Source organism: Trachypithecus francoisi, unplaced genomic scaffold (assembly GCF_009764315.1).
Source record: "Trachypithecus francoisi isolate TF-2019V2 unplaced genomic scaffold, Tfra_2.0 Lachesis_group6, whole genome shotgun sequence".
Taxonomy (NCBI): Eukaryota; Metazoa; Chordata; class Mammalia; order Primates; family Cercopithecidae; genus Trachypithecus; species Trachypithecus francoisi.
Window position 1 is genome coordinate 22,695,496 of NW_022681471.1, and position 25,222 is coordinate 22,720,717.

Sequence of the window (25,222 nt, forward strand, 5' to 3'; positions counted from 1 at the left end):
GTGTTAATTTTCAGAACTACAAATCACTTGTGGATTTCTGATTATGGAAAAAGCCTGTGTGAGTATGCCTTTCTGGACAAATATTAGGAGAGAACATGTAAAAATGAAAACAGACGGGATAGAATAGTGGGATTGTGAGAAATATTTTTCCCTCTATTTTCTAAGATAACCCTCATATTGCAATATTGTCTTTATAATTTAAAAGCCGGGTGAAAAATGAAGGCCAGAAGTCCTTTTTAGCAGACAGACTATTTGAAGAAAATAATAGTGCCTTTTCTAAAAGCCCAAGAATATAGTTTGAATAGTGGAAGCTGTCTCTCTCTCTCTCTCTCTCTCTGTCATTTCTACTTTTTATTATTATTATTTTTTGACATTCCACATACCTGGTTAATGTGCTTCAGTTTGTCAATAATTTGACTGACTACTGGCTCAGGGCCCTTCATTTTCAGCTCATGGAGATTGAACTGGTTTTTCATTCCATTCCTTGCCGCCTTTTGGCTGTATCTGTAAAGGTGAAGGTAAAGAAAAGGTTTGTCAAAGAAAGTCCCAAACAAAGGAAAAGCTGACTTTATTTGGCATCAACAGTCAGGCTGATCACAAGCTCATGAGACGACCTCATGGTGCAAAAGTAGAGCACTCCATATAGTGTCTATTTACAGTAAGAAAACATTCATTCAACAATCAGCAATTATATTCAATATCCCTTTTCTTCCCTAGATGTTGGGGATACAACAATGAACAAGAAAGACAAGGTCTGTGTGCACTTATTGTGATCTCAGTCTAGTGGGGAGTCTAGAAGAGTAAGGGCCAATGACAAGGCAGAGTGATTAGAGCTGTGCTGGGGGAGGTTCAAGGTCATGACAGTGAAGTACACAGAATGAACCTTCACTGTGTGTAAGCCTTCTACTCATTTGAAGGAGAAAGATTCTTCCATGTTCTTTACCTCTTCCTTCCCCTCTTCTTCCTCCTCCCACTGTTTCCTGTAGGCTATGGAGCTGGGTATCTATTTAGGAGACTTTCTCAAATCACTTGCACCATAAATTACACCTGTCAGCTTCCCTCTGCGTTCTCCATGAGAGGAGAGAACACTAGCCTGAGGGAAGACTTTAACGTGCTCCTGTAGGATAAACAATAGGCTTTACTCCAGAATTGAAGTTTCAGGGTAGCAATGGACATCCTCACCATCATGAGAAGGGTAACTATTTAAAGTACTAGGCGATTCTGCCTTCCAGTGTGGGGTATGCCAACTTCAACTGGGACGGTGATACACAGATGAGGTGGTTTCCTTATTGCACCCATGGTTCCAGACCTCTACATAGAATTATTCCTCATTTTGCGAAACAAAGAAAACAAGAAACAGATTTCATTTATTCCTTCTGCTTTCATCATGTGGAAATACCAGAACACCGTTGCCAAAGAGAGAAAAAGGTTTTGAGCTCTTTTTTACTTGCTCCTGATCCTGATAATGGAATGCTTTCTTAAAGAAATGAAAAGATTCCCAGGGCTTTTGCTCTCTCTTTATATACTTTGTTTTTTCAATTACAATAGGGTAGCCAGGGTTATAAGGGCAAATTGATATCTATAATTCATATTTTAAATTATGAAATAATAATGTTCATTGTAAACAATTCAAGAAGTACAGAAATAAACAAGGCATAAAGTAAAAGTTGCCCCATCAATCTGTCTTTCCAAGAGTGGACCATGGTCAACAGTTTGATATACATGTAGAGGTTTTCACCTCCATATACTAATGGGTAATTTTAACCAAAATTGGAATGATACTACTCATACTGATTTGCAACTTCGTATCACTTAGTACATATACTTTGGACTGGACTTGTAATCCCAGCACTTTGGGAGGCCAAGGCAGGAGGATTACTTGAGACCAGGAGTTTGAGAACAGCCTGGACAACATGGTGAAACCCCATCTCTATAAAAAATACAAAAAATTAGCCAGGTGCTTTAGTAGAGACGGGGTTTCGCCATGTTGACCAGGCTGGTCTCGAACTCCTGACTTCAGGTGATCCGTCCACCTTGGCCTCCCAAAGTGCTGGGATTACAGGTGTGAGCCACCATGCCTGGCCAACTTTTTGTAGAGACGGGGTCTCCCTATGTTGCCCAGACTGGTCTCAAACACCCGGGCTCAAGTGATCCTCCCGCCTCAGCCTCCCAAAGTGCTGAGATTACACGCATGAGCCACAGTGCTCAGCACTTTTTCTTTTGAACTATAACTCTCACATGATTTTTCACTGCCACAGATGGGGGTCCTCTGAGGTACTTTGTGTGTTATCTCCACAGGGTGACAAGCTGTGTTCTGGAAGGATGTTCAGGATTGAATTTCAATTTTCAGTCACTCTCACTGGATTCCCAAACCAGGTCACTCTCACTGGATTCCCAAACCAGCCTAGTTTGGGACAAGAGATTACAAAACACTCCTTAGAAACACTAACTCATCTCAACTAAAATAGGGAGTGAATGAATCTGGCATATTAAAGTGTTAATAATGACAAACTGAAAAATATAAAATAACCACAAAATAATGAGGCAGTCTCGATGGAATGGGCACATGTACCTGTGTGTCTCATTTTATGCAATGTAGGTATTTCAAAGAAGTTGTGTGTGAAATGAATTTCTGTGATCTAAATACTCTGAACAGGTCAAAGAAGCCTTGTTATTTAAATAAATTCTGTAAGCACATCTTTTTAACTGAAAAAGTAAGGAAACCCCTGTTTCAGAAATAATTTAGTATATTTTGCTTAAAGTGAGGTACACTTGTATTAAACTAAGGAAAAACATCAGTGAATTGTGTTCTACTGTTTACATTATATATAATTTCCAATGAGATAAGATAATGAAAAGTGAAGATGCCTAAACTGATTTGTGTTTAATTCTGCACATAGCTCAATCTACCAACAAAGAGTTTTCATTTGGCATTTGCAAACAAATTATCATTTAGATGGCACCACCAAAGCAGCTTCAATGTTGCAACTTGAACATCTTTAAAGAGACCACAATTCTATTTTAGGAATCAATTAGGTATCCACTTAAGGTAGGCATTAAGCATTCCTAATTCTAATTAATTGATTCTAAATGATCATTTTTTTAAAGAACAATCAAACTGTTTTGGTCCTATAAAAAATGTGGTGGTTAATTGTGGCTTTAAAAAGCTGGACTACATTTTAATGTTCAAAGTAGAAGCTAAATATTTTGTAAAATGATAGTAATGCCCCAAAAAATGAAACTACATTTATGGTTTAGTGCCTCTATAATCTTGTTTATATCACCAAATACAAGTCACAACTGTCAACAACAACTACCAGCTGCCAAGTTGTTGGATGTTATGCTTGAGGAATGGGGGAAAGGAACACTTTTTGTATTTTTCTGGCTTTTGTCTCTGATAAGAAAGTGGAAACTTTGACAAAAATATTGAGTTGCAGTATTTTAATACAAAAAACAGAACTGCTTAAAATTTAAAATTAAGAAACTGAACCACTAAAAAAAAAAAAAAAAAAAAATTTGCTGGGCGTGGTGGTGCACACCTTTGGAGGCTGAAGTGTTGAGCCCGGGAGATCAAGGCTGCAGTGAGCTGTGATCACACCACTGTGCTCTAGCCTGGGTGACAGAGTGAGACCCTGTCTCAAAACAAAAACTAAAACTAAATATATACTTTGGACATATTTTCATGTTAGGACACATGGAACTGCCTTGTTCTTATTCCTCTGTATGGCTCAATAATAACTTATTTATGCAATACCTTACTGATTAACAATAATTTGTAATATTTTGTTAATATAAACAATGCTGCAGAGAACATCCTTGTATACCGATTTTCACACATTTGCATTTACATCTATAAAGGATAAATTCATAGATTTGAGTCAATTATATTTCTAATCCCAAATTATGAAGTACAAAAAATAATTAACACTACCGCATTTTTGCACAGCACTTTACAAAGCAGTTTCATATCACTCAGCTCATTTGAGCTTCTCAACCACACTGTGAAGTTGAGAGGTAGATAGGGCATTATCTCTTTATTTTTATTTTTATTTTTATTTTTATTTTTTTGAGACGGAGTCTCACTCTGTCGCCTGGGCTGGAGTGCAGTGGCCGGATCTCAGCTCACTGCAAGCTCCGCCTCCCGGGTTTACACCATTCTCCTGCCTCAGCCTCCCAAGTAGCTGGGACTACAGGCGCCAGTCACCTCGCCTGGCTAGCTTTTTGTATTTTTTAGTAGAGATGGGGTTTCACCATGTTAGCCAGGATGGTCTCGAACTCCTGACCTCGTGATCCGCCCATCTCGGCCTCCCAAAGTGCTGGGATTACAGGCTTGAGCCACCGCGCCCGGCCCATTATCTCTTTATTACTGAAAATTGCACAACCTCAGAAGATACTAATCTCATTCTATTAGATGTCCCCGTCCATGATACAATGTATCTGCCAATATTAAGGACATACTTTGAAAAACATGCATGCTAACAAAGGAGGCCAGGAAATCTAGTTCTGACATTCATAATTAAAAGTCATCCTCTGAGAAGGAAAATATTTTGTAGCAAAGATGCTGAAGAGTACATTTGATTGCATTTCTTCTAAAATGATAGCTTAACACATTCAGATTATTTAACTTTAAAAGTTAATTCGTGAATACACAGATCACCGATCATCAAATACCAATTGCCTTTGGGGGCTGTTTTAAAGAGACATAAAGGAGCATTCTTTATCTGTTGGGAATCAGCTTACTACTAGCCTCCTCTTTTATGTTCATATAATGCGGTCTGTTTAAATATCATCCACCTTCTGATGATACTACCAACTCCATCTTCTCTTCTTTAACTCCTACTGATGCCTGAAGCAGAGACCCTATTTGCAGATAAAGAGGTAAGGTTCATTATAAATCTTCTGAAATGAACTTCAGGAATGTGTCCCTAGAGACATATCCTTGGTCTTTTTCATATCAAAGCTTGCCAGCCACTTTTATGTCCACTCCTATAAAACAAGTGTCTTCCTGAAGCTACTTATTCTCATTGGAATAGTGTAAAGACATCTGTTAACTTAGTGATTTTGCCCTGTACTCCAGCTTCCAAAACTATTATAAATATTAAATCAAATTAGTCCCACAGCTGATCCTTTGTGGTCCTACTGTATTAATTTCTGCCATTCAGAAAAGTGCCCCTTTAGCTATGTATTTTCTAAAATTTCTTATCTCCCAGCCATGGATAAAGAGCCAGGACTAAACACTGCTCCCTGATCCCACAGTGACTCCATTTTTAAAAGACAGTTTTGGGTTCAAAAGCTTGCCAAACTTTTTGAAAGTTGAAATAGCATCTACTGTTCTGCTCTATCCATGTGCTATTTAAATCCTCAAAGGACTCTCACAAATTAAGCATGGTTTCTGGTTATAGAAGTGTTGGGAATAGCTGCCCTGTGTCTTAAGCCTAAAACTTGCCATTATTGCATCTACTTCACAAGGCAGTAACCAAAAGTCCTGGTCCAACTGATGCTTACAGTTGCTTAAGTTTAGTGGCATTATTTAAAAACTCTGTGTTCTTGCACTATCTTTCAGGTATCTTGATACCTCTCCCACAGCTCTCAATACTTTTTTGTTTCTCATGTCTCTATCCTTTGCTCCTTAGCCAGACAAAATATTGAACCAAATTTTAAAAGTAATGAGTGTTAGAATGAAATACTATGAGCACATTAACAGGGCAAAGTAGATCTGTATGTGTTGATATGGCATCAAGTACGAGATACATTATAACAGATACAAGTAGCAGCATCCGTGGTGAAAATTGGTCTACATTTGCATTACTCTTATACACTCTATACATGTTCAAATATGCCCAGAAAAATTTTAGATGGATACATAAGAAAATGATAAGAGCAGTCACTTTCAGTGAGTGAGAATAGGGAGATGCTAGTGAAATCTTATTTTTTTTAAAACTTCTATATTTTAAAATATTTTTTACCATGACTGTTTTTAATCTTTATAATAGTTTAATATATAATGAATGAGATTTTATATAGTCATTAATTAAAATGTTTTTCCAGCTTTCTTGAGGTAGAATTGATAAAAATTAAATACATGTACACTTCCAATATGATGTTTTGACATATGTACTCATTGTGAAACAATTATGCCAAACCAGCTAATAACCTATTCATCACCTCATATAATTATCTTTATTTTTGTGGTGAGAACATTTAAGAACTACTCTCTTAGTGAATCTCAAATATACAACATAGTATTCTTTAATATAGTCACCATATTATACATTGTATTAACAGTCATTAGTTGTTTTAAAGGCAAAAGAGAACAAAACAAAAGAAAAACAAAAAGTGGGCCCAACTCACATGCACATCTCAGGGCCTCTGGGAAATCCTTCCTGTTAATAAGAGTTATGTTGACCATCACCAATGTCCTTCCTCAAAGGTGCTTTCTTATGACAGAACACATATTTGGGGCAATGTTCACAATGTCACCCTTCAGTTTTTTCAGACCTTAGGTGGCTGACATCAGGTCACAAACTCAACTTTGTTAGGTTAAACATAGCCCACACTGGCTGGGTGTGGTGGCTCATGCCTATAATTCCAGTACTTTGGGAGGACAAGGTGGGCAGATCGTTTGAGTCTAGGAGTTTGAGACTCGCCTGGGCAACATGGTGAAGCCCCATCTCCACAAAAGACACAAAAATGAGCCATGCATGGTGGCGTGTGCGTGTAGTCCCAGTCCAAGCTACCCAGGAGGCTCAGCTGGGAGGATCACTTAAGCCTGGGAGGTGGGGGTTGCAGTGAGCTAAGATCAAACCACTACACTCCAGCCTGGATGACAGAGTGAAACCTTGTCTCTCTTTTTCTCTCTCTCTCTATATATATCCCATATATTTCCTTTTCTTTTCTTTTCTTTTCTTTTTTTTTTTTTTGAGACAGAGTCTCGCTCTGTCACCCAGGCTGGAATGCAGTGGTGCGATTTCGGCTCACTGCAACCTCCACCTCCTGGGTTCACGCTATTCTCCTGCCTCAGCCTCCCGAGTAGCTGGAACTACAGGCGCCCACCACCACGCCCGGCTAATTTTTTGTATTTTTAGTAGAGACGGGGTTTTCACCATGTTAGCCAGGATGGTCTTGATCTCCCAACTTCATGATCCGCCTGCCCACCTCGGCCTCCCAAAGTGCTGGGATTATAGGCATGAGCCACCATGCCCGGCCCTATTTTCTACTCTTCAGTGAGGTAACTCCAACCGGCTTTTCAAAAAGACAGTATATCAGTGAGGATGTGAACATGAGTGTAAATTATCAGTTGCATCCTCCCTCAAAACAGAGGCAAAGAAGTTATTCAAGTTCTCACTACCTTTTTCCTGTAGATGCCTGAAGTCCTCACCTGATGAGAATTGAGGGCCTCCCTGAACCACCCTGAGTCATGCTGACCTCACTGCCCTCGCATTGAAATGTATTGTGGGCACTGCCCTGAGTTGCTAGTGCTCCTTTTATGTATATTCCATTTGCCACCCCATGTACTCTGTGAGGTCTTTGAAGGCAGAGGTTTGGTTAGTTGTTTTTGTTTTTGTTTTTTTAATCACCCAAAGCACCTCATGGTACTTATACTGTCAGTTACTGAGTGCTTTCTCTACGCCAGATACTGTTCAAAGCACTGAAGAAAAAGAAAACATGTACTTAATCCTCCTAACTACCCTATTGGCAGCTGTTTTTGCTGCTGCTGAGGCACAGAGAAGGTAAGTTACTTGCCTAAAGTCACACAGCTTGTCTGCAGCAGAGCTGGAGTGTGAACTTTAAGAATCCATCTCCAGTTGTGTGGGTTCTTAACCACTATGCTGGTCTTGCTTCCTTAGAGAGAAACGATGTCGACTAAATATTTGACATTTCCTCACCACCCTGCTCCATTGCTTCCTTGTAGGAAACAATGGATGAGCTGCTTATAATGATCTACAAGGCTCCCAGCAGCATCGCCACAAAGCTCTCTTGGCCTACTCAGCAAGATTCCTGGACTTGCCCTTTAAGAGAGCCCTGTGTGTCAGGTTTCTTCTCTTACACAGAGATCTGACAGTATGGCTATTTAATAGCCATACTTTGGGAGGCCATGGTGGGCAGGCGAAGGCTATTCAGTGGCATACTTGTGTTCTTGGGAGACAAGGTGTTGAAGTTAGAGAAATAATCCACCACCATCACCATCCATGCCACTAGACACATACCAAAGACTATTTGAAGATTTCAAATGCCTAAGGACAATAGGAAAACAAATACAGGATAACAATGTCTTAGTGCATCCCTGATTTTGTCACCCTGGCTACAGCAAGGCAACATGTGTGATGTGCCCCTGGGGAATTTCATGTAACATGCGTGCTCTGAGCTTCAAGCCCAGAGGGAAGTCAATTGGTGAAGGGTGCCTTGGCAGCTTTGCATTAATTCATTAATTCAGCATTTCATTTTCTCAGGCTAGCTCTGTGCCACTGGAGCACGTGGTTCATGACAGGCCTTGAATGAGGAAGAGCCAGCGTGGCCCCAATTCTTCTTATCCACAGACTGCTCAGAGTGTGTCAGGAATGGGGACACTGTTGGCCATGGGGGATTGTAATGATGGGTTAGCTACTTAGTAATACTCATCTGTAATTAAATTAATTGTCCTCCTCTGCAAAATGCTGCTTCTCTACTGAAGCTTTGACATGGTTCTGGCAATGAATACTAGCAAGTGGAGGAGGAAAAATAAACTGAGAGATGTTCCTACCTCCCAAATCTAATGTTTTCTTAACTGAACATGCTATGTAGCATGCTAGAAGTGTTACCTTACATGCGGCATCTTCTTCTTTATCAAGTTTGGTATCTGTTTAGCACAAAAATGACTGTTATAATACTAAGAAAATCCTATTGTGAAGTGAAAAGGGGGACATGCTTCTGTTCAGGAAGATTGTCAGGGATTGGGAGGGGGTTGGGGAGAGAGGGAAAAATCCTGCGCAAAAGCCATAAAGAGAAAAGGAACCTCATTAAAACAGGACATCTGGGCATGCTTGTCTTGGACAGTTGAAGCAAAGAGAGCACTTGTAGGAGAGGAATAGAGTCAAACAAGCGTAAAATAGGCGATCTTTTCTTCTCATTTCTGTTCTGGCTGAGGCAGCAATGGCGTAGTGGAAGGAAATCAACAAATTCAAATGTAGATCATTTGAAATGGAAGCACTCTCAGAGATCATCTGGTCCAATCCACTCACTGTGTAGATGAAGAATCTGATACCCAGACAGGGACTTTTGTAACAACACATACATTTATTATCACAAGTCCCACATTTAGAAGAAATCCCTTTCTTTAAAAGGTCCCTCAAGCAGATCTTGCTGATTTTTGACACTTGCTAGTACTGATTTAGGACAAGGGAACTGCTAGAAAAGTCACTTTCCTTCTTCCCTTAAGTATCAGAATGATTCCAAGTGCTTGAGAGCCAATCAAAAGGACTAGGTCCCCACCAAAAAAAAATTTGATTTCACAAAAGTTTAATATGCTGCCCAGCTATACATGGCTAAAAATAAGTTAGAGATCTCACATTCTCAGAGCGCCATCTTATGGACAAGCTTCAGTATTGCACGTAATCCCTAACTCAGTGATTTACCTGTTTCTTTGGAACGCATTCTGGTCACAACAATCACTCTGGGAAAAACTGGATAATTTAAAGAGCATAAATAGCTTTAAAGACAAACCAGAAAACAGGGTAGAAAAACTATCTATTAAGAGGCCTAAGAAAACGTCCTTTTCTTTATCCATGATACAGTGTTAATTTACATAAATGCACGGTAAAATAAAGCAAAGGTGAAAAGAGCTGAGATTTGTAAATGTGCTTAATAAAGACAGAAACAATTAGCTTCTGTTTATTTATGCACATATCTAAATAAAAATGTCTTCCTCTTTCCTGGCTGTCTGAGGATAGACAGCCATCATGAACGACATGGTAACTATCTGAACTACAAAGTTCATGATCAACCAACTACTTCAGGGGAAACAAATGGTCATTGATGTCCTTCACCCCAGGAAGGCAACAGTGCCTAAGACAGAAATTTAAGAGTGCCTAAGACAGGAAAAACTAGCCAAAATGTACAAGACCACACCAGATGTCATCTTTGTATTTGGATTCAGAACTCATTTTGGTGGTGGCAAGACAACTGGCTTTGGCATGATTTATGATTCTCTGGATTATGCAAAGAAAAATGAACCCAAACATAGACTTTCAAGACATGGCCTGTATGAGAAGAAAAAGACTCAGGAAAGCAAGGAAGGAATGCAAGAACCCAATAAAGAAAGTCAGGGGGACTGCAAAGGCCAATGTTGGTGCTGGCAAAAAGCTGAAGGAGTAAAGGGCTGCAATGATGTTATCTGTGGCCATTGTGGATTTTTCATGAAAGGATTTATAAACTAAAAATTTTCATGTGAAAAAATGTCTTTCATAATTGTTTGCATAGCAGTACTACTTCAGAGCCAATGTTAAGCTAGGAGGATGCTAGAAACAGATATATCCACTTTACTGCAAGAAGTACCTGTGTTCTCCAACAACAGCCTTTCAGAAATTACAAGTAGATTTCAGTAGACAGGAAGCAAAATCTAGGAAAGAAACCCAGGGGATGTAAACCTATCTCCTTCTTTTTCTTCTTTTTTTTTATTATACTTTAAGTGTGCAGGTTTATTACATATGTATACATGGCCATATTGGTTTGCTGCACCCGTTAACTCATCATTTACATTAGGTATTTCTCCTAATGCTATCCCTCCCCCATCCCCCCATCTCATGCCAGGCCCCGGTGTGTGATGTTCCCCGCCCTGTGTCCAAGTGTTCTCATTGTTCAATTCCCACCTACGAGTGAGAGCATGCGGTGTTTGGTGATGTAAATCTATTTCTGTATCTCAGTTAGTAGCCATTAGCTATATGAGAGAATAACTGCATTAGAATTCATTTACAGTGCAGTCTCCAACTTACTTTGAGGAGGGACTAAAAGATTTGTCTCAGTACATAATCAGGAAGCCACTGAAACCCAGAGAAGCAAATAATATTTTTCAGATGGTGAGGAAAGATTGAGAAGTTAGTATCACCCACTACAAGGAGAAGAGTCTGTGGCTGTGGGGAACAGTCCCCCAGCAGAAAGGGGAAGGTAATGAGAAAATGCTTGAGATGAGGTCACCTGAATGTTACTCTGAAGAAACCAACTTTGCAGAAGAGGCTAGAGATAAAGAGAAAAGTAAATAAGCACAGCAAAAGTGATTCTTGTGAGAATTGCAAGCTAGGCAGAACCCAAAGTGTATGCAAGCTGGTGAGAACTAATCGTGGCGGTCAGGACACTAGGCCAGAGCAATGTCTCTCTGATGGCTGTCCTTGAGGGGAACATACAAATGAGGAGAGGACTCCAACTGTGTTTAAAAACAGAGAAAGAAAAAGGTGTAATTCAAAGCTCAATAATTGGGGGTGGGGAATAATAGAACAAGGAGTGTGGTAGAGACTTCTTCAATCACCCCAAACTCATTTACCAAGTCCTTCTAGTCCAGAGAACTAGGACCAGACATTTTCTTGTTCTACTCAAGTTAAAGCAAAAGGACACGATCTTTACCTGGTGTTTGTTTTTAAGATGGAGTCTCACTCTGTCTCCCAGGCTGGAGGTGCAATGGCGCGATGTCAGCTCACTGCAACCTCCGCCTCCCAGGTTCAAGCAATTCTCTGCCTCAGCCTCCCAAGTAGCTGGGATTACAGGCACATACCACCATGCCTGGCTAATTTTTGTATTTTTAGTAGAGATGGGGTTTCACCATGTTGGCCAGGCTGGTCTTGAACTCCTGACCTCATGACCCACCTGCCTCAGCCTCCCAAAGTGCTGGGATTACAGGCGTGAGCCACCGCACCCGCCTCTTTACCCATTTTTAAGTTAGATTTTAATTGATGAAAATATGAGGGTTGGAAAGGACCTTTGAAGTCATTCAGCCCAATGTTCTCCTCTTACAGAGGGGCAAACCGAGGCCCAGAGGCCAAACAACAGCAACTGAAGTTATTATTGGCATCACTGCTAGGGAGACAAGAATGAAGCTGTTACCTCCCCCAAACAGAATAGCAAAGAACAAAGGGGCAAGGAACTAGTCACATACCTCAGCAACATGAGGGCATTGTATGAAGGTAACTGAAGTTCAAAATAACGACCAATATTGTTGTAAGAGATTAAGTTCAGTTAGGCAGTCATAGTTTACTGAGGCAGCAAGTATATAATACATTTTAGAGAGACAGAGTTATGTGGTGGAAACAGCACTGGCCTTGGAGTCAGAGACATGGGTTAAAAGCTGGTGCCCCCACCTGCTGTGTGACTTTTGACAAATAATTAAACCTTGCTGAACTCATCTATAAAATAGGAATAATGCCACCTGCACTGTTTTGAGAATTATTTGATATAATGAATTTTAGCAAATTGAGATAACGTGCTTAAAACATGCCAGGCACATAGAAAGTTCTATATGAGGGCTGCTGTTATTATTTTTATCACATGAAAGCACCAAACACAGAATCTCAAATGCACTAGATGTTCAATAAATGTTATTTGAGAAGAATCCCCTGCTAGGCACGCTGGCTCACACCTGTAATCCCAGCACTTTGGGAGGCAGAGGTGGGCGGATTGCTTGAGTCCGGGAGTTTGAGACCAGCCTGGGCAACATAGGGCGACCTCGTTTCTACAAAGCTTAAAAACAAATTAGCCAGGCATGGTGGCCCATGCCTGTGGTCCCAGCTACTTGGGAGGTTGAGGCAAGAGGAGCACTTGAGCCCAGGAGGTTGAGGCTGCAGTTAGTTATGTTGGTGCCACTGTACTCCAGCCTGGGTGGAGTACAGGAAAACCAGTCTCTAAAAAAAATCAAAATAAAAAATGAAAAAAAGAGCTTCCTGAGAGAGAAGAAATAAACCTTGCAATAAATAGCCAAGGGAAGCTTCAAATCCCTTCATCCCCACATTGAGAACTTCAGAAACGGAAGAGTATCAGTTCTCTTATTTTGTCCTCAGTAAAGTATGGGTCAAGGCATGAGTAGGAATGGTTTATCATTAGGGAAAATGGGCAAGGGAAAAAGCACTGGAACTTTCTTTGCCATTGCGATTGAGCAATGATATGTGAATGGTTGGCACTAAGCATTTAAGCCTAGCTGAGAGGAAGTTTTTAGCAGAGGCGCCGTCCCAAACCTTCCAGGAGACAGGGCATCATCTGAAGGGGAAATGATCAGAAAGGACTTCAAATGGTTCAAAATTAATTTTAGTTCACAGAACTAATCATTCACCTGTGGCCCAGAGCAGCCATCCAAAGTTTCCCAAGTGACCAGCTTTGGGTGTCAGAAGCCTGTTCCCCTCCCTCCTTCTCCCAGAGTTCATATTCCTCCTCTCAGTGATAGAAAATATTCTGCTTCCACTTTGGATAACTGTCACAAGTAATGAATTAGATGACTCTTGAAAATGCCCACACGCTTTTTCAAATCTCTCTGTTCAGAACGCTGCTTTGTTTGTCTCCGGTCCCTGCAGGGCCCACAACAAACATCCATTCTTTAATGTGGTGATCTTCAAAATGAAGAACAGGACTCTCAAAGTCCACCTAAACAATCACTCTTAACTGACTCCAGACACGTTTGGGAGAGAGGCAAGTCTGAAACAAGAAAAAGTGTGCCTGGTGGGTTTTTTTCTTGTGTGGCATTTCTAGACTATGTAGTAAACAGAGGAAAGACTCCTCAGTGTTCTTTTGGATGTCTGGCTGAACTATGGTTAATAAATTGCCAACCATCAGCCTCAAAAAACAAACTGTTTTCATGCAAATAGGTACTACCTATACACTTGAAAAGAAAGCTAAACATTCCTGCCACTGTTTTCTGTCAGCTCCTCTGGCCTTAGCCACAGTCACTTCCAGGCCTCAAACCTTCAATCTGCAGAATTAGCCCTACCCAGATCCCTAGCCAGTAGTGACAAGGGCGGGAAGGTGTTAGTTTAACTGATTCATCTGTCAGGCCCCAGGCTCTGGAATTAGTTTTGTTCCTCCAAGCCAGTATTTCATGTTTTTTTGAGTGAGCCCTGGGTGTTCAGGTATGACTTCCTCTTGCCAGCTGTGTTTTCCTGGGCAAAACTCTGTCCTGGGGCTCTTGTCTGTATTCATTTCTAGGCCCACTCCCTTACCCAGTACCTGGCACCCAGTATGCACTCAATAAATGTCTACTGAACTGACCTGAGATAAAAGGCCTCATCCAATGCTCAGTTTGTGTGATGGAGACTCTAAGCTATTCTGCCTAATCCTTGTCAACCTGTTGTCCCTGAGGCCTTTCCCCCAAATCTGCAGCCACTGACTGAGGACCTACGTTACACTGGGCCCATCGATGTAAACCTGTCAATGTGTCCCACCTGCCAGATCACACCATTTTAGAAACCAGTGGCAACCTAGAGAACAGTAGAGTTCCTTTTCTATACTCCACTGAGTGTCATCATCTATTCTACACTTACCTATTAAGCATCTACACAGCCCTGTTCTCAGCCACAGAACATTAGTAGTTGGAGGTCCTGAATTTTCCAATGTTCTGGCCCACTAATTCCAGCCTGGACTTCATGAACCAGAATTTAGTTTCTGCCTTGGCAAATCTGGTCTTCAGAAAAGGAAACATCCAACTGATGACTGTGTTGGATTCCCACTGCAAACTGGTGATTGAGAGTGTGTGGCCATATTGCTTCATGAGACATCTATAGAGCCACACCATCCTACATCACAAAATCCAGAGTGCTGGCACAAGGGGGCTGCCGTGGTTGGTGGGAGGGAAAAGGGACTACCAAGAATAAGGTAGCTAAGTGTTAGATTTGTCCAAGAACACTGGCTGGTCTTGTCTGCAGAGAGTAGAACTCCTCTTTCTATAGTCTTCCTAAACTCATGTCCAGAGTTTGAGAACCAAGGCTGCAGCAAGAGCCCTGAAACAGCAGAAAGAAACATATTCACCAAGTTTTTGCCTGGTGGAAGCGCGTGGCCATGGTGGGCATGGGCAGAGACACTGGCACAGGGGAAAGAGCCTATCTCTGCCAGTGTCCATATGTCAGGACAGCTCCGCACATGGCAGGCCCAAGCCTTGCCTCGCCACTCTCAAGTTGCCAGCAATAACATAACACGAAAGAATAACAAAGGGGGAGAAAAGGTGAACTGAAGTGTAAACTACCCCACTCCAACTGCCCTGGTAGCTGCAGGTGCCCTTCACTGCTCAACTCTTTGCACCTGCTCTCCTGCTAGAACAAGTGGCCTATTGTGTGAGGCTGTATACATGGAGGTGCTAAGCAAACAAGAAATGACTCTTCTGATCATAAAGTAGATGGGATTCCAGGAAAACTTTACTAAGCCAAATAAAAGTGATTGTAAAGCACTTGGTAAAATATAAACTGCTGCATAAATACTTAATAAAAGCTCACAGCCATGTACACAAGGACAACTAGGTCAAAATTTACCCAAGCTCTCTAGCCTGGAGGGTGTTGGAAAGGGTGAAAATTGTCTCTCTCCCTTTGGTTTTCTTAGCCACTTTGTATTACTTTGCTCTTACCTGCCCGTCAGCCCTTGGCACTCCCCCGATGTCTCTCTCCTGTCACTGATATATCTCTGTGGTTAGAGGGCTTCTAATTTTCATTCTGGACAGTTGTGTCAAATATTATTGGGAGCAACAGACACTGAATTCCATTTTTTTTTTTCTGCTCAGAAACCCCATCGGAGTTATGCAGTGCTATGGGGAAAACATTTTCTTTAAGGTTTAATTATGTGAGTTTCACCCCAACTCTCCAACATTAGAAATCGAGAACAACTCTGACATCTCAAACAGCCAACCTATCTGCTCCCCTGTAGCTCCAATAATGCCTGGAGGAGTAAAATGAAGAGCTCACTGCGGTCCTCATGAGAATGATTATACCCTGGGGCTCCTTTTGAATCACTTTCACTTTGGTCTACTTAGGAAGGCATCAAATTCAAAGTCATTAAGGTGGCTTTATGGTGTTCCCTTTCCCTTCACATTCCCTCCAGCATCAAATATCTTTGTTATAGTATCTCACAGCCTGTTAGAGGTGGAAAGTGCTTTAGAGGTGATTTTGTCAAATTCCTTTATTTTACAAGTAAAAGAAAAAACAGAAGTGCAGTGACTTGTCCAAGGTCACACAACAAGTTCACAGTAGAGCTAGGACTCAGGATGGACTCTCAGCCTAGGGCAAAGGTTTTTTGTTTGTTTGTTTGTTTGCATGGACTCCAAAGTGCCACAGGGGATGCACAGGCAATGGCTTTATTATCAGAGGCATGTGAGTACGGGAGATTAAATGGAGAATTAGCCTCAGAGGCAGGTGAATGCCATTTTCTAGCAAGGGGTTGAAATATCTCTAAGAAGAACTCCTTCTTCCAGGGGATGCCGCCTTACAGACTTGAGAGGACATGAGAGCAGAGAAGCATGGTATGAGAGGCAGGAAATGTACGTCTATTCTCATGGACCAAGACTGGGCAGGGAACAAGGGAAGGATAGGGTATAGCATTATAGGCCAGAGAAAGGCTGGACAGAACACTCATTCCAGGTCTGCTGGATGAAGAGATTAAACCAAGCTGAGGTCAGGATTTCCACCAAGAATAGGAAGAAGGTGAGAAGGCTTTAAACCTTGCAGGAGAGAAGCCAGGCATTTGACAGGCAGGACAGTGCTGTGGGTAGGGGATGGACTGGATGGGTTTAAAGCCTATCTTGCTGTGGCCTTTGGTAATTTGTCAATGTCATCAGTAGAATCAGTAAAGTGTGGGTAATAATATTGTCCGCTTCAAAAGGCTGTTGTTGAGAATTAGTCAATGCATACAAACTGCCTAGCATATTGTGTGGCACTTGGGAAGTTCCACAGAATGGTTAGTTATTACTATTATTAGCCACTCTACTGTTTGAGTCCTGCTTTCTGAAGTCCCACGTACCCTTAGACAGAATTTAAGAGAGCAAAGGGAAGAGGACAGTGATCAAAATGCATCAGGGAGGGAAAGGTAAGAGGAGTTAAAAAGCGAAGACAGAGAAACCAACAGAATGTGTGAGCTGCAGCTCTCCCAGCTCTCCTCCACCCCTTCAATGTATGTAAACCCCCATGACTGCATCTTTTCCCTATATTTTGTAGCTGTAAGAGTCATAGGTACCGATAGGTAACCAACCACCCCAGTTTGCTGGGACTGAGGGGTTTCCTAGGACTTGGCAGAAGTCTAAACCTGGAAAGTCCTAGGCAACCTGGAAAAAGTTGATCACTGTAGGGGCCAGAGGGTGTTTGCTGTTCAAGATTATTATTTGTTATAACCAGAGAGCAGGGCACTGCTGCTAGATGCTATCCACTGGGGTTTGAAAAAGCTGGTTATCCAGAAGCCATGTATAGGATTTTTTAATGGTATTTTCTTCATGCCTATAAATGAAAAAAAAAAAAAATAGGGGTTTCTTAAATAGATAAGTTTCTCCAGGGGAACATTAGCCAATTTGAGGAGGATGGTCTTTAGCAGGACAGTCACATAGCAATAGCCTCATTATCAATGATTCTTATTTGTATGCTTTGATTCTCTGACACATGCTGTCTTTCTCCAAGTTCAATTCCCAGCATTGTTATTATATGTGCTTGAAAGTAATAAAACTGCATTTACTTTAAAATGATCTGTCACTCAGACTTTTCATTAATTTAAACTGATGCTACCAATCTCTCAAAGTATTTCCTTATCCAGGGCCAACTGGTTTAATTCAGCATCATGGGCTGATTTGTTTAAAAATAAAATTCATGAGGATAGGTGGATTTGCTTAAAAATTTTTTAAAGTATATTCCTCAAGTCCTTGAGAGATGTACAGAGAGAGATACTCAGGAAGCTGCTAAAGGGTTCATGTTTGTAAAGAGAGCCCACTAATGCTGTGTTGATTACCAAGTGTTCCATTTATTCAGGGTAAAACTTCCCCCTACATCTGATCTACTCTTCTACACTAACATCTAGTAAACGGAGGGTAATTTATAATTTTCAAAAACATCTCATATGCATTTTCTTATCGGAGGCTCACAGCAACTCTTTGAGGTAGGCAAGGGAGGTATTAATTTCACAGAAGGAGAAAATAAAATAGAGTTTAAGTAATCTGCCTAATAGTACAGTGATACCATGGGAAGCTAGGCCTAGTACTAAGGTCTGTTACCCGCAACTATGTCTGTTGGTTCATCCAACGAGTTCAATATACATGTATAGAGAGTTTACTCTACAGCAGGCACAGCTAAGCAATGAGGTTTTATAGATGGAAGACACAGTACTACTCTTTTTTTTTTTTTTTTTTTTTTTGAGACAGGGTCTCACTATGTCACCCAGCTTAGAGTGCAGTGGTGCGATCATAGCTCACTGCAGCCTCGACCTCTCGGGTTCAAGCGATCTTCCCGCATCAGCCTCCAGGTAATTGGAACTACAGGCACATGCCACCACGCCTGGCTAATTTTTTGTATTTTTGGTAGAGACGGGGTTTTGCCATATTGCCCAGGCTGGTCTCAAACTCCTGAGCTCAGGCAATCCACCCACCTCGGCCTCCCAAAGTGCTGAGATTACAGGCATGAGCCACTGCGCCTGGCCCACAGTACTAGTCACTAAGGAGCTACTAGAAGATTACAGACAGACATGTAAAAGCTCTCAATATAGTGTCGCTGGGGACATGCTAGAGAGAAGATGAGGTGCCAGCAAGTCTTAACCCAGACAAAGGTGTGGACAGGAGGATTCAGGGTCCTCAGAAGAGATGTTAAGGATAAGCAGGGGTAAGCTAGCCAATGGCTCTTTTTCTAGCCCATTCTAAGATGGTCCTTGTCTTAGTGCTCCCTAATAGTATTTGGAAATTAGCTTTTCAGCATGAGTTCTTACATAGTGCAATCCTCTATGCATCCCCCCAACCCCAAACTGCTGTATCCCTACCTCAGGTGGGAACACCTTACTTTGGCTCCTGCTGAACAGGTACTCATCCCAGCTCTAGGCCCGAAGCTGTGACTAGAAGCAAAGAGAACAATGACAAAATGGGCCAACAAGTGGCTCAAACCAAGAAAAAGTTCATTTGGGTAGTTTTTAAGATTCATCTGACCATGTGGATCACTAAGATCTGAGGGGGCAAAAAATAGGAAGCTCCTGTGACACTGGAGTTAGAAATTAAAACAAATTTCCTTTCACAGGGAAATGAAACTACATTATAAAGGAGACAAAACCATGGATCAAAGCCATACTCACGTAAAAGAATAAAATTCATTGGCTTGAGAAATTGGGAAATCATGACTGATTTTAATGATCTTTCTCCTTTTCTACAAAGGCTAACTCAAGGGTGACAGAAAGGACTTCAGAGCACTGAACAACTACTTTTGACCTGCAACTAGACTCATCATGGTTTTTAATGTAATTTAGAAAGATTGCCTGAGTTAATCTCTATAAAGCAGTCATAGGAGAAATGGTTTAAGATGTCTTTGCTGTGAAACAAGATGCTGAAGGTAAGAAGGTCAGCCTAGTGCATACCCTTAGATACAAATAACTCTCACTTGATCCTCAGTGGACTCAAATGCCCACCATTTGCACCAACCAGGACCAAGGATTGGGATTTTTGTTTTTGCAGAAAAGAGAGGAAATAACATAAAAATGAGAGGGGGGTAGGTGAGGCTGTTCCTGAAAAGTTAAGAATGGGTTTTTGAAGGGAGCCAATATCAGGCCTATCTCCCAGTAAAGATCTTCAAGGGCTTTTTAATAGGTTTTTTTTTGAAGAACAGCAATAAAAGCTACCATTTTTGAGAACCTAACTGTGTTCCAGGCACTATACTCCGTACTTCACAATCTCCTGGAATCTTTTCAACAAACTGTTAAGGGAGAAACTATTAACTCCATTTTACATATGGGGAAGCTGAGGATCAGAGAAGAGGAGCTAATAGGTAATAGAGCAGGCATTCAAACCCAGGCTTTGCTGACTCTAAAGTTGTAAGTTTAAACACTCTAATACACTGCCTTATGTTGCCACATAACTCTTTGTGCTTTTTGTTAATCCCTCAACTGTTTGGCTACATTTCTATCAGTAAAAAATCATCAGAGAAACTCAGAGAAGATTTTGTACTTGCTGAAGTATAGGAAGAAAGAGCAAAAAATAGGAGAGCTAAATTTCTTTCAAAGAAGCCACCAAGAGCTTGTATCCTAGGGAAAGAACTGTACCAGTAGCAGCAAAGAAAGTGACACCTGCCAGTCATTTCCTGTGGCCTGTGGAACAGAAAAACCACCACCACAATCCAACGATCACAGTCACAACAATGACAACTGCCAGAGGTGTTCTAAGAGCAGGGCCACTAGCAGGAAGCTCCCAAGAAAAGAGGCTTCCCTAACATACTTTCCCTGTGCTTCACACTCCAAGCCCCAAGAGTCCACTTTCACTGATGCTCAGTGATTGACTATCAGAAATAAACTTTCTGAGTCAGAGAAATTGGACAAAAATGTTTCAGGGGGGTGTTACTGTTTGTGGAGGTCAGAGGTATTCTGATGAAGTGACATTGATAACACTAAAAGAAACTTACCAGGGAAACATCAGGACACTTATCATACTCAGCAGACTTGTTTCATCAGTATTCAACTTACATGCTCTCTGAGGGGTGAATATAAAGTCATGACAGATTTCAAATTTGTATAAATCTACCAGAATGTATGCAGCCCAAAGGTTTTTGCAACAATTATGCTGACGTCACTCAAGACAATTCTTGCTGGGCACGGTGGTACACGCCCATAATCTCAGCTACCTAGGAGCCTGAGGCAGGAGGATCGCTTAAACCCAGGAGTTCCAGACCAGCCTGAGCAACACAGCGAGATCCAGTCTCTACAAAAAATTTCCTGGAACTCCTCTTTGGAAACCCCATTTAAAGCCAATATAAATGTCAGAAGAAGTAAACAGCCCTATTATTTTATCCTCTCCTCCAAATGAACCCCAAATGGTATAAGCCTGCTTAATCAGCCACCTCATTTAGTAGTTTGGTTCCCAAAGACTCATAGTATTTCCCCCCAAAAAATCCAGTTTACCTTTATGGGAAGAAACATGGCCCACACCTCTTCACCCTTACTCTGGACATTTACATGGGCTGCTCAACCATGGTATAATGGTAATGACAACATCAACACCAGCTATCAATTATTTAAGTGCCTATGTGCCAGAATTTATCTTCACAACAGCCCTGCAGAGTAGGTATCACTACTCCCATCTTATAAATAAGGTAACAGAATGTCATATTAAATGTTCTGCCAAAGCACACAGCTGGTGTCTGAACCAGGATTAAAATATCCATCTGGGGCTGGGTGCAGTGGCTCATGCCTGTAATCCCAGCACTTTGGGAGGCTGAGGAGGGCAGATCACTTGAGGTCAGGAGTTTGAGACCAGCCTGACCAACATGGTGAAACCCTGTCTCTACTAAAAATACAAAAATTAGCCAGGCATGGTGGCACATGCCTATAATCCCAGCTACTCGGGAGGCTGAGGCAGGAGAATTGCTTGAATCTGGGAGGCTGAGGTTGTGGTGAGCCAAGATGGTGCCACTGCACCCTAGCCTGGGTGACAGAGCTAGACTCTGACTCAAAAAAAAAAAAAAAATCCTCTGGATCATCCTAAAGACTGCACTCTTCCCAATATGTATTAATCACCAAGTGTATGCTTCCTAACATTTCAGGGTCTTCTCACTGAAGACCTCAGCCTGCACCACTGATGATCAACTGGCTGAGAATCAACAACTTGTAGACAGCAGGATCAGCCATAAACCCACAAGGCTTTTTCCAAAGAGGAGATAGAAAAATTATTTGGAAGACTGGCAGCATCAGTGGAGTTCATCTGTCCCTTACCAAGGCACTACCTTTGAAGGAGGCAATGATACTTAAGGGGCAGAGAAGCTCTAGTATGTTAATTTACTCATTTCTTAAAAGCAGATATATTTCTTCCTGGTTCCATCTCCTAAGCCTTCCAGGCTAAAATAGAAGACTTCTGATTCATGGAGCAGTGACAGTAAAAGGAGACAGGCCTTATCCAACCATCAGAATCACATTTCCAAGAGGAAATTAGGAGGTGATGTTTATTTGTTGAGGGTGTGGATATGCTGGGACCTGCTTTGGAGGCCCCCAAATGCTGCTCTCGTATCACAAAATGATCCAACTGAGCTCAACAGAGGCTGGCATTGTATACTAATAGGACACAATCTGCTTAAAGTAATAAGCTATCCAGTATTCAACAGGTTGTCTATAGACATATCAGTGTTGAGCCATGAAAATGTCTCTTCCTGCTACTTAAGACATGATAGTCAACCAAGTCTAACGCATCCTGAATGGAGCACACTGTATTAAGCCATCTGTCAACAGGATAAGCTGTGTTTCTCTCACTCAATTCTGAAGGTAAAGCTACTGTGTATGACACCATAATCTCAAGGGATAAATGTTACTGTGTTGCCATGAGAGTATGTCCTGATAAATAGCTGTCACTAAAGACTACATCTAAGATAAATCGCTGCTGAAAAATATTCCAATCTAAGTCCATAGTGAGATTATTACATGGGGGTACTCTCCAAACTGATCTGTTCTGCCTTACCAGGATTTAAAAAAAAAATCGTAGCTGCCATAAATATTTCATGCTATATCAAATTAAGTCATTTTCTGCGTAATCCATTTCTCCTTCAAAGGCTTTCCAAGAACAATCTTGACTTATCTAAGGCAAGGTAGAATATGTAAACTGCCATACTAGCAAAGCATCATTACACTTCAGTGTGTTCATTCTTGGGGACACACTCAGGCTAACTAGCAGTTCCCCAAATTGGAAAAAATGAAACGTCATATTTCTGCTCCTGGGAAAACTAAAGTAGAAATGAAATCCAAAAATGTCTTAGGGGGACCAGGAACTGTGGAGATAGATAGTGATAAATCAAATACCAAAGCCCTATTTGTCCCTCTCTCCTTCCCACCAGCCTTTCATAAACAGAGCCTCCTCCAATATAGGGGCAAAGGAAGAACTAGCCATGAGAAGAGAGAGCTGGGAGGTTGAAGACTATATCTCAGCTTCTAACCCTCAAATCATCATGACAGTGGCTGAGAAGAGCTACTGAGTCTCACCTTCAGACTTATGCCTGAATCAATGGACTTTAGGACCTGACTCAGTGCTACTGAATATTATTTCCATTGTCCATTGTTTATGTTTTTCTGTACCCTCTTCCTCTTGGCTCTGTATTTTATTTATTTATTTCCTCATTGATGTTTGCATTGGCTATCCTATATTTAAAATTGTGTGGATACTGCCTTGGTCCCTTTGGAGAAAAGCCACACTATAAATTAAAACAACAATAACAACAACAAATAATAACTTATTTTAGCATGAAAGCATGGGGGCAATGTATAGCAAGTGCTGCATACCACTGGCCTGTTCTGACATGACTAGAATGAGATGTGCATGTTTTATATGTATGCGTGAGTATATATGCACTTTAGAATATAGGTCTTTTTTTTACTTAATCTCTTTATTACCAGATTGAAGATTCTGAAGGTCTTTCCTTGTTTCCATGTAAACCAGTGAAAGACTTTTTTGTATTAGAAATTTTTAGGTACAACATACACTACTTGGGTGATAGATGCACTAAAATCTCAGAATTCACCACTACATAATTGATCCATGTAACAAAAACCCATTTGTACTCCAAAAGCTATAGAAATAAAAATTAAAGAAAAGAAAGAACTGTGCCCCCAACCAAATTCCTCAAAACATACTGTGTTGTTAAAATAATTGCATTATAAAAGCAGAATCAACTATTCTCCCTTGCCTTTCCTAGATCATAGGCGAAAAAAGAAGCTATTTCAGTCATTTAATTGTTTGTATGATTTTACACATCTCATGAATTGGGTGTTGATGGTTCTCTCATATTCACTTCAACTTGCTGACATGCCACAGTCTATCCTTCCAACCCAGCAGAAAGGAAAGAAAAATGTTTCCTTACTGTGCTTTTCTGAAACATCCAGAAGGTTTTGAGACAACGGACAAAACTCTGAGAATTAACACAATTGCTTTGCATATTCTCACTTCTGCCTTCTCAATTAAGCAGAGAAATCCTGAAGAGGCATTAGAAACACTGGAAGACTTGTCTGGTCAGTGGAAATAAGAGAATTCAGTGTGTGTGTGTGTGTGTGTGTGTGTGTGTGTGTGTGTATAATTTCTCAGGTGAAATGAGAGGTAAGATTGCATAAGATAAAGAGGAGGCAGATTCACCACAACTTACCCCTGCAGATCTTAGGGAGTTTATTTAGTAATGCCAGCTGCCCCATGTAAGAGTCTCAGAGTCATCATGAGAGAATTAAAGATGAACGTGCATTCATAACATAGTTTTTTTTAAAGAAATGGGGTCTTGCTGTGTGCCCAGGCTGGACTGAAACTCCTGGGCTCAAACAGTCCTCCTGCCTTAGCCTTCTGAGTAGCTGGGACAACAAGCACGTGTCACCACGCCCAGCTCCGATTCATAATGAACAGAAGTGGCTATGTAGAAACTGTTAGCCAGAAAACAGCAATATCCTGGAGCTGACATCTGGAGCCAGGCCCATCTGGCCCAGCAACATGATAAAGGGGTAGCATGAGCAGCTCCAGGTGAATCACAAAGGGAACTAAGGTATCATGCCACAAAGTAAAGTACAAGTAGTTGTCTATGCAGAGTTGATAAGTCTCAAAGTCACTAGGGAAATATAAACCCCTATGGGAGGTGTGCTAATTGTAGGAGAGGCCAGCTGACTACAAACAGAAGGCTGAGACAGAGACTCAGGGGAGAATCATTGCAAAGGATTACAGAGATGTGGTCTGGTGATAGGCTAGCATTTATTTAGGTTGTGCTCAAGGATGATGGGGATGGGAGGCCTATAGGTTTGGCTGACCTGTCTTCAAGGATAAGGGTGAGCTAAGCTGAGTGCAGAGGTAGTGAGAGAGATCTGAGAGAGAAGTAGTTGCTCAGAGTTTATATAAAAATGGATAAAAACTGATGAATAGATAAACAAAATATGCTATATACATGCAATGAAATATTATTTGGCCATAAAATGATAAAGTATTGATACGTGCTACAACTTGGATAAACCTCAAGAACATAATGCTAAGTGAATGATTCCATTTATATGAAACCCTTAGAATAAGTAAATCTGTTGTGACAGAAAGCAGACAGTTGCCAGGGGCTGGAGGAAAGGG

General features: G+C 41.2%; 1 protein-coding gene and 1 pseudogene across 1 annotated transcript in view; one reads left to right on the forward strand and one right to left on the reverse strand.

The window, feature by feature from the left end:
• Positions 1-25,222, reverse strand: part of GPC3 (glypican 3) — a 456,145-nt gene that overhangs the window by 122,317 nt on the left and 308,606 nt on the right. Inside the window, exon 6 of the mRNA XM_033200897.1 lies at positions 384-504. Coding sequence (XP_033056788.1) covers positions 384-504 — 121 coding nt within the window. The remainder of the gene's footprint in view (positions 1-383; positions 505-25,222) is intronic.
• On the forward strand, positions 9,936-10,350 carry LOC117077253 (annotated as a pseudogene).